The 9,913-nt window shown below is 40.5% G+C and overlaps 1 protein-coding gene across 1 annotated transcript in view; it reads right to left on the minus strand.

Annotated features, from left to right (window-relative positions):
* ADAM23 (ADAM metallopeptidase domain 23) overlaps positions 1–8,882 on the minus strand; it is a 70,612-nt gene extending 61,730 nt beyond the window's left edge. The window contains exons 1-2 of the mRNA XM_061378094.1: positions 8,610–8,882; positions 7,339–7,565 (exon numbers count right to left, since the gene is read on the minus strand). Of these exons, the coding sequence (XP_061234078.1) occupies positions 7,339–7,565; positions 8,610–8,772 (390 nt within the window). The 5' untranslated portion in view covers positions 8,773–8,882. The remainder of the gene's footprint in view (positions 1–7,338; positions 7,566–8,609) is intronic.
* Between the last annotated feature and the right edge of the window lie 1,031 nt (positions 8,883–9,913).

Here is a 9,913-nt window from a genome sequence, read left to right on the forward strand (position 1 = left end):
TCTGTAACTTAAAATTAAAGTAACTTGTATCTTGGTCTATGGTATCATAAGAAAAAGCTCATCTTGTAGGATGAGACACAGTATCATTGTTATTTCTGAAAACAATTACCCCTGTATCTAAAAACACCACTTGCTACCTACTAGTGTGCCTCACATAACAGGTGCAGCCTGGACGCATCAGCAACCGCTGTAAAGCAGTTGATATTACCTTGTTACCCTGCCATAGGGCATGTTCTACACCAAACTCGGCTCAAACTACTGGTTACAAAAAGAACACTGGATTTTACATCCCTCCAGTTTAGCAAAACCAGTCTTGAATTCAGGTGAATATGATGCACCACTGCTGCAGCAAAATACAGATTTTTCAAAGCTAGTAGAAAACAGATCAGCACCTGTAAAAGCCGTAAGTCAAAAATCAGGTGAAGGTAGTGAGACTGAAGTGTTTAATTCTGAAACTGACATTTTTCCTGTAACAAGTTAGCACAGAAAGCTACCTGTGAGCTGTCACTAGGTGTTTTAGCCATTAACAACCATCATGTACCACCATAATGGGAAGAAATATTTCAGAAAAGAGTCTGAAATCCTGTGATACAGATTATTATTTCCCAGTATTCTCTTACCAGTTACTGTGTCTGAAGTGTAATCTGAAATATGGTGTTCTAATTGGCATAGAAATATAAATTCAAACAAGAATATTATATTTTGAAGTTAGACATCTTACCATGTCTTTTCACAGGTGATTAAACATCACATTCTTGTACAACTGGCATACATGGTTCACATCTGCATAATTATACTTTGCTTACATAAACAGAAGACCAACGTCCTCTGTACATGTTTATAATTTAAAATCCTCTGCAGAGGTTCCAACTTTGACAGCTGTAAACTACTCCAGCAGCAAAGCTGCAAAATTACATAAAGTTTTTTTGCAGCAAAGACTTACTGATGATACACAGAGGAGTGGGCTGAAGGAGGGTGCGAGTATCATTTTTGTTGCAACCAAACCTGAATTTGAGAGAGGTCTTTTATCACTGTTCTGGAGGATCAGATTACTAGCATAGTCACTGTAATAAGAGATTCTTCATACTAGGGACATTCTAAGAGTGCTGTAACTGCTTGTGCAAAGTAGTAGTTCTCAGGTGTTTTCCAAGCTAAAAATCCACATATATAAAGAATTCCAGTTTCTTTTAAGTCAGTCATTAGCTTACTGTAAGTTTCAAGATAAAATTAGACTAGAAGGCTGTAAAACTATGCCAAATGCAATGATCTGTTACCTCTTCAAAAATACCAAGTTCTGTCGTCACAAGTCTTTAAACAGAAGTAATAGCATTGTTTAACTGACTGATAGTACTTTCAGACCTTTTGCTATGTTCATACAGATAAGATCTCCAAATGACCATCGCTGCTTTTAGTAGTTTATTTCTGCATATAGTTCTGCTGACTAAAATAATGGCCAAGAGCTGCTGCTCTCATTTCAGTACCTAAGCAAGGGGTTTCATCACTTCTGTTTTGGAATTAGAACCATAAGTCAGATTTAGATGGATTTTACATCATTAAAACATTTTTTTGATCTAGACCTTCATTCTGAAAATAGTACAAGTTTTGTCACAAATGAATGTGACCTACTATACATTTGTTCCTTACTCTTCTTTCAGCTTGTTTGCCTATCCTCAGACTTCATACAGAAGCCATCCTTCTTTAGTGTTCGGAAAACATCTACTATATTGCACATATACCAAGATAACTGTGCTCAGAAGAGAGCCTAAGATAGAATTATTACAGATCTGAAAACTAAGTATTTTTCAATGGCATTTGGAATTAAAGAAACAATCGTTGGAGCAAATCCAGAGGAGGATTGTGAAGATGACTGGGGGCAGAAGCACCTCTCCCAACTATGAAGGTAATGCTGAGACAGCTATCAAGCTATCAAGAGCTATGCTTGTTCAGCCTGGAGAAGAGACCTTAAAGCAGCCTTCCAGTACCTTAAGGGGGCCTACAAGAAACCTGGAGAGGGACTTTTTACATGGGACACTTTTTACTAGTGACAGAACAAGAGGGAATGGCTTTAAGGTGACAGAGGGGGCACTTAGACACTAGGAAAAATTCTTTGCTGTGGTAGTGGTGAGGTGCTGACGAGTTGTCAAAGAAGTTGTGAATGGCACATCCCTGGAAGCAACCTGGTCTAGTGGATGGTGTCCCTGCCCGCAACAGGGGGATTGGAACCAGGTGATCTTTAAGGTCCCTTCCAACTCAAACCATTTTGTGATTCTATGTTTCTATAACCTTCCAGTATTCACTGGAAATAAAGCATTTCACACTGAAAAACGTATGTAAGTATCACAGCAGCTTAAAACATACAGGATTTCAGAAAAGTTTCCATTGATTATTTGTTTCTGGTCTTTAATAATAGAAAGGTTACTTTGATGCACTTGAACCTCAAGCCTTGAAGGCTGTTCTCTGAAAGAAAGGCTGTCAGCATGCAAACAAAGGCTCAGGCCTACCTCTGAGAGCAATCCTACTGTTGCTCTTTTAACACCAGGGGCCAGAATCCACTGCTCTTGCAGCACCCAACTTCCCAAAAATGCTACAAAACCTATAAACTTTTTTTTTTTGGGGGGGGGGTTGTTTGGTGTTTTTTGTTTGGTTGGTTTTTTTTAATTCAGAACAAGGCCTAACATGTGCAATTGCTGCACTACATAACAGAGAGGAACTGAAATATTTTACAGGTTCTCTCTTGAAATGACAATTTAAAAAAAAAATGGAACTATCATGACCCACATTTCAGCTAGGAAACCAAGATGTAGATCTACTTAATAGATGGCATAAAGCATAAGGAAGATGGCTTTCTACTCCCACTGGCATAAGGAAGATGGCCTTCTACTCCTGGAAACCAAAGAACATAGGAAGACCAATTTCAAGCCTACTGTTAATCAGTAACTAGTGAAGACACAGAGTCCAGATGAGTCTTTTGCATTAATAGGAATGCAATACAGACTACAGAAAGAGTAAGAATTTAATACAGAATAGAAAAAGAGACAAAGTACACAAAATCATTCATTTGCAAGTAGTGTAAATTGATCTGCACCCCAGAAATTTCAGAGGAAAGAAAAAAAAAAAAAAAAAGAAAGGGCAAACAAAAAAGCAAAGCCAGCTGAAATACTACAATGGTTCTCCAACAGTCTTAAACTCATATAGATAAACCACATGAAGTTAATTCATTATTTTGATCAGTTTTCATTACATGGTGATTAAAAGTAAAGATCTGGCTAAGACAGGCAAGGGAAGGGAAAACAATAATTAGGGCATAGGATTTTTATCTGGATTTTAGTAAGAATTCACATGAGGCCACCTCTTGAGAGATTATTAACCATCACCTTTCATGTTGTACAAAACAGGCCTGCTTTTTCTTCAATACCATCTCCTTCATAATGGCCATGATACAGCTATTTTCCTTTCATTGTAAAGATGCTTCCCCTCTCAACTTTTGTATGCTCCATACCAAAGATGCATAAAGGACTGAAACAGCCCTGCATTTCAACCTCTAAAGCAGGGCAACATAGCAGGAAACAATGTTCAGCTGGCTGTATTTTCATTACTTAAATGACAAACAGGGGAGCACCTGGAAGCACCTGCAATCCAAAACACCTGGAGTTTTTACCTGAAGAAAATAGCCCAAAGTGAATACACGGTTGGTTTTGGTTTGGTTGTTTTTTGGTGGTTTTGGTTTGTTTTATTTCGGGATGGGGGGCTGTCAACTGTCTTCACTATTGCACTTTTTTTTTTTTCCCCGGTCTCTAGGGTCTGCAAAACAGTTTGGTTTTTTTAACACCTCCCTCCTCCCAAAAATGACACTAACAGCTTAGAACAACGCACTTTGTTTCTTTACAATTTCTGAGAACTTATGATTCAGCAATCTAAAGACAGCTGTGTTTCTCTGGCAGTCCTTTTATTTTGAGATCACATCTTGTGTTGCAAGATTTTTTTCTTTGCTGGCTATGGTAACGACTTGGTCCTAGCCTTTTGTGACAAGTTGTGTCACATAGCAGTGCTACCTCCAAATGATCAGGTATACCTAGCCTACAAAAATGAACCACAGCAGTCATCTGGCTCAGTAAAGAGATTCTCAGTTCATTCAGAACTCTACTTCCATCTGCAGAAGTTTAGAAAGACAGAGCACACATGACTCAGACCTCTCCAGCATGTTTAAGAGTTCTTGTAAGTTTCATCACTGTTTTTATAAACAGATGTTCACTTTTGAGCATTTCACATAAAAAATAACCTAAGAATTCAAAACCAGCTAGTCTTAATTTGACTATGAGGAAACAGGTATACAGACTTTTTTGAGTCTTCAACTACCAAGTATTTGAAATATGCTTTTTTTAGATCATAAAAAGAAAACAGATTGCAAACTAGAACTCTGTCCACCTTGGAGATAGACCATTTAGCCAAAACCAGCACACCTTTATTTTTCCAACAGTGAGAAAAAACTTCTTGAAATAACAAAAAAGAAATGAGGGAAGTTCTATGGACAGCTTAAATCACATACACCCTCTCATTATGATGGCATTTTACCACATCCAAAGGGGATAAGGATGATCAGTGCTAAGAAAACAATTTATTACTTTTTTTTGTTGTTGTTCTCTGGTACATTGTTTTCTCCTCCATATTCCTTCATTTCTACATACATTTCATTAATAAAGCTGCAGACCCCTACTTTTAGGAAGGAATTTTAAAAAAAAATCAAATATTTTAAGTCATTTTACATAATTGTATTTCTCTAGGTTTACCTCTTTCTTCCTACATGCACACAATTTCCTCTACTCTTCCCCTCTTATAGTGACTCAGCATTTCTGAGATATTCAGGCCTAATCCACCAAACAATCCATATGACTTACATTCTTCTGGCCACTATAATGAAGTTCCACAGAAAGGGGTTTATTGAATAACATCCACAGTTAGGGAGTATATCTACATCATATGTCTATAAATCGTATATTAAGGCTGACAAGAAAATACTGGTTAAAGGATGTATGGTTCCAATACAAGTAAAAAAAAATAATTTTTTTCTTCCTCAATTGTCTCTTATGCACAGATATACAGATCTCATATTTATCTTCATTTTCTTCACATGCTAAAACTCAATCCTAAATATAGATGTCTTTCTTTACCTAACTATAAAAGTATTTTGGTTATTTCTTTGAATTACCATTGGGGGGAGAGCAAAATCATACAAGTATTACTTATTACAATATAGCATTTATTTAAGGTCTGGGAAAGGATAAAAGCAAGTACTAAAAATCATCCCCCTTCCCAAAATCAAACCCCTTCCACATTCTAGGCAGAATTCTCCCCTCCCCCCAGCAATTATTGCCCTACAGAGACAAGTTAATGTTAAACAGAACAAAATAACCAAATATTTGCTACCTACCACATTATTTATAAAACAGATGGAAAGGCAAAGAAATTACTTCATGCAAGGAAAGACGCAAGAGGCAAGCTGGGGATGGGAGTGTGGGGGGAACACAGGGCTCTTGTGGTGCTCTGAAAGCAAAACATGCAAAAAATCAAAGCAGAAAAGGAATATAATCAACACTTTCCTTCAATTAAGTGGATCAAAGCAATAGAAGTTTCATGCCAGATGGATGAAGTCAACATGACATCACATTCTATGGAACCCTAAGCTTAAAGAACCCTTCTGTGAGAAAAACTGCAGTGTGAGCATTCCTTACACTTAAAAGGGACACAATGAGTAGAAAGGAGATCCACTTTACATAATACTCAGCAGCAAGCATACTCAAGGAAATCAATACCAATTCTGTCAGCACTAATTTCTGCAGAGCTTTACCCCCAACAGGCAGAGATCAGGTAGGGCATAGGAAGGATAGGTCATGGCAGCAATGTTCTTGTGGGCAATGCTGGGCAAACGAAGAGATTGGCAGGCATTCTCCTCTGTGTATTCCCAAGGAAAAAAACTTGTGTAGAAACATGAAGGAAGCACTATTCCCAAAGGCAGGTTTGCAAGTACTTGCAAAATCTCTTTTTTCCCCCCCCATACTTCTCTTCAAAGAGGGGAACAGAAAGCCCCTGTTTTTCAAGTTTATTTAAAAAAAAGAGATCTCACTTTAAAAGAATATAAGTTCTGAATGTAATATGTTGACAAGCAGCTCCAATTTCGAACATCTGAACAGTTTTTCTGTGCCACCCGTAACATAACGATGTATTTGGACGCCTCCAAAGGCACATATTGTTATCCAAGTTCAATAAGCTAGGAAGCAACCTTTCTTACCATTAAAATACCAAAACTATACAACTCATCTTTTTTTCAAGGGTTTAAACCACGACAAAGGGTTATACTTTCAAAGTATATTACAACAAAGGTAATACTTCCATATTAATTCCATATCTGAAATGGCACATAATCAATATCAACAAAAGCACATATAGTGCACAATAAATTCCCTTTCTAAAATTTTGAAAGAAATGGAATTCAATAGGTAGAAACTCTATTACAGCCAAGCCCTTCAGTAATAGCATACACACTGATCTGCTTTACTGCCTTTCTTCTATATTGTGACAATCTCTTCCTATACAAACTATATTTACCTTCACTTCACCTTTTTAACTCATGGGAAGAAATTCGGTTTTTAAATAAAAATTGATAAAAAAGGGACAGACTAATTTTAAAGGGTGCCTCCTAAGCAATAGGGTTTAGAGTAGGTTTACTTCTTCAAGTTTTTTCACAACATTCAAGCTTGCTCAATCCCATGCAATTTCAGAAAACAAAATTACTATCTGCGTCTATACAAAATGAAATACTATATCTTGCCATTGAAAATGAAAAAGGCAAGTGTTATTTGACAAAATCTCATAATACTTTACAGTGGTCTTCACTGGTCATAGACTGGCAGGAAACCAGTACTGCATTTATTAGGTACTGCATGACAGACACATTCATGCTGCAAGTTCAGGATTCTAAAGAAACTCCCTATGCAGACATTTCTGCAGTCTAGAGCTACTTTGGAAGAAGCATGTTGTTGATGATAGCATACCATAAATCAAGACACTAGAACTACACTAATCAGACAAGTCAACTTTGCATAACTCCCATTTGTTTTACCTACAGTTGAGTTTTTGAACCATGCTGAAATTCAAAATAATTAAATTAACACAAGAGAAATTACAGTCTTATTTAATTGCATGTCCTCCTTAATTTTCTACAAATGGTGGTAAGGACCACCAGGAAGTCTCAAAGATCTATGGAATGAAACATTCAATCTCAGTTCCACATCAGATACTAACAGTTTGAAAATTCTGCAGATAAGGCTTTTTTTACCCTACCTTGTCATGCTTCTGCTGGTGCCTTGCCCTAGTATCCAGGACATGGTAAGGGGTTTCAGAGTCTTTGTTGATGTAATAGATTAGTCTTGAAGGCAGTGTGATTTCTTTCTGGATTGCATTGCTGTAGCTGTTATTTTTACTGCTGCTGCTTTTATTCTGTTGAAATGTGTTCTCTTCATCTGCCAGTACTCCCCCTGTACTGCCTGCCGTTTCATTCCAATGCAGGTCTGAGGAAGAAAGATATGCCAGCCATACATTAGATGGCAAAATATGTTTATTTAAAAAAAAAAAAAAACACAAAATACTACATATTTTGCTTGCAATATTCTAATATTTTATTACTCAAACAAACAAAAAGCTTAGTCATTGAACTAGATTTTATTGATTTCTTCACATGCAAAATGGATTCAGAAATAACATTATTTATTTAAATGCACATACATTTTCATATGCATTCATAGGTTATAAATATTATGCCTCCCAACCTCCAAAAAACCCCAAACCCCAACACTTAATGGACATGTAGTTACCCTCTTTGATAGCCAAGTTCTCTTCTCTGTCAGACACACACACAAAAAACGGGCGTACACCTACAAAAGACTAATTTCCCATTTTCCTAAGAAAAGCTGAATTCAGAGTCCATGCACACTGAATGGCAATAAGTCCCTTTACGTAATAGCAAGTTTTCCACCTCTCCCTTTTAACTTTTACAAAAGCCCTTTTCTTCAGTGGCAGCTTTTCAGATGAAACCCTGCATCCTTCCTCATTAAAATTTCAGGATACAGTCAATCAACAAGCAAACTAACAAGGACAGTAATAACATGAGGCACAAACCGACTATATGCACCATTACACACGTAATCTATACATAATCAAAAGCAAATAAGCAAAAAGCACACACAAAAATCCAACCCCAAGTTGGTTTCCCATTCGGATCCTCATACATATGCATCCTAACACATACAAAAAAAAACCCTAAGCCTTTTTTTGCCGCATACCTCACCAGCGTTATTTCTGCGTACAGCATTCTCTATCTAAAACACTACAGCATTCGCTTTAGAAGATCAGAGGGGAAAAACCTCGCATTTCTCTCCCTTTCGTTAGCAAGCAAGGCGAAACAGACACGTACACAGATATGGAAGGGGCGGAGGAAAAACCGTTCAGGGGAAATGGATGCTATCGGGGTTTATCTCCCGCGGCGGAGGCAGGGGGCCCGGGTGCCGAGGAGCAGCAGCTGCCTCACACACACACACACCCCCCATCATACCCACCGGCGGCCGCTGCAGCCGCGCGGGCCCGCGGGCAGGACGAGCCATGGAGGAGCAGGAGCAGCGAGACGAGGCGGCCGAGGAGCGGCAGGAGCGTGGGGCGGCAGGCGTGGAGGCGGCGGCCGCAGCGCGGCTGCCGCAGGGAGATGCTGCCAGGCGGCTTCATGGCTCATAGCGCCCCGAGGGTGAGAGGGGGGCGGCCAGCCGAGGAGCAGCGCGGTTCCCTCACCCCGCAGCCGGGCTGCACCCGTGAAGCCGGGCGGTGGCGGAGGGGCGGAGAGAAGGAGGCGGCTCCCGCCCGTCTGCCTCCTCTCTCCGCCGTTACGGGCAGACCGTTACCTCAGCGCGAGGGCGGGCGGGGAGGGGAGGGGAGGGGAGGGGAGCTCCGCGCGCTCCCGCCGGGCTCGTCCCCGCGGCGGGCGTGCTGAGGAGGGGCCAGGCGGGCGCTGTCCATTGTGCTGCCGCCGAGGGGCGTTAACACACAGCCTGGATCCCCCCTTTTAACCGGTGCCGTTAGCGCCCCGGTGAAGAGCGTACCGCTTCCCATTAAAACCTCCTATAAAATCACCGGGAAAGGCTATCCCCCCGCTTGGTTTAACGCTAAGGGTAAAACCAACGGCCGCACCTGCCACACACGTCCCACAGCAACACCGAGGGGTTATACTGAGAACTGTCACTGTGTGCCACAGACTGGCTAACGCACAGACACCCGTCCCTGCAGTGTGCACAGCTTCAAGGAGCCGAATTTGGGAATTCTCAACTCATTTTAAGATCTTCACACGGGCGGGAATTGCTTTGGAAACCGGCAGCCTTGGGCAAGGCTTGGGAGAGACTTTGGAGGCGTGAAGCAGCAGCCACAGGCCAGTTTGTTGACCTGAGCTAGAGCCAGGAAGCTCCCAGGAAAAGCAAAGGCAATACAAATTCAAGTTCACAACTCACAGCCCTCATCTCCCCCATGAACCCTCCCCGTGCTCCAATCATGGTATGAAGCTTCAGGGTGCTCCTGCTTGCTCCCAGCACCTCCAGCCAACACATTTGTTCCTTGCATCTCACCCCTTGGGTTCCCTTCTTCAGGCCCTGCAACCCACTCATCCCTACTGACTGCAGCCAACATGCAGTGAAGAGGATATGGAGGTGAGAACCAAAAACTACCAAAAGAGTGAATGTATACTTACAAAGAAAAGGGACATGTGTGCAACAAACAGAGAGGAGCACTGCATGGAGGTGCACGATGGTGACCTGGTATAAATCCACTCTGTCATGCTGTGTTCTGTACCATAAAGAGAATAAAGTATTGGTACATTTCT

Source organism: Neopsephotus bourkii, unplaced genomic scaffold, assembly GCF_033783945.1.
Source record: "Neopsephotus bourkii isolate Nb327-2 ecotype Australia unplaced genomic scaffold, CSIRO-AGI_Nbou_v1 NB_196, whole genome shotgun sequence".
In the NCBI taxonomy this organism is placed as follows: Eukaryota; Metazoa; Chordata; class Aves; order Psittaciformes; family Psittacidae; genus Neopsephotus; species Neopsephotus bourkii.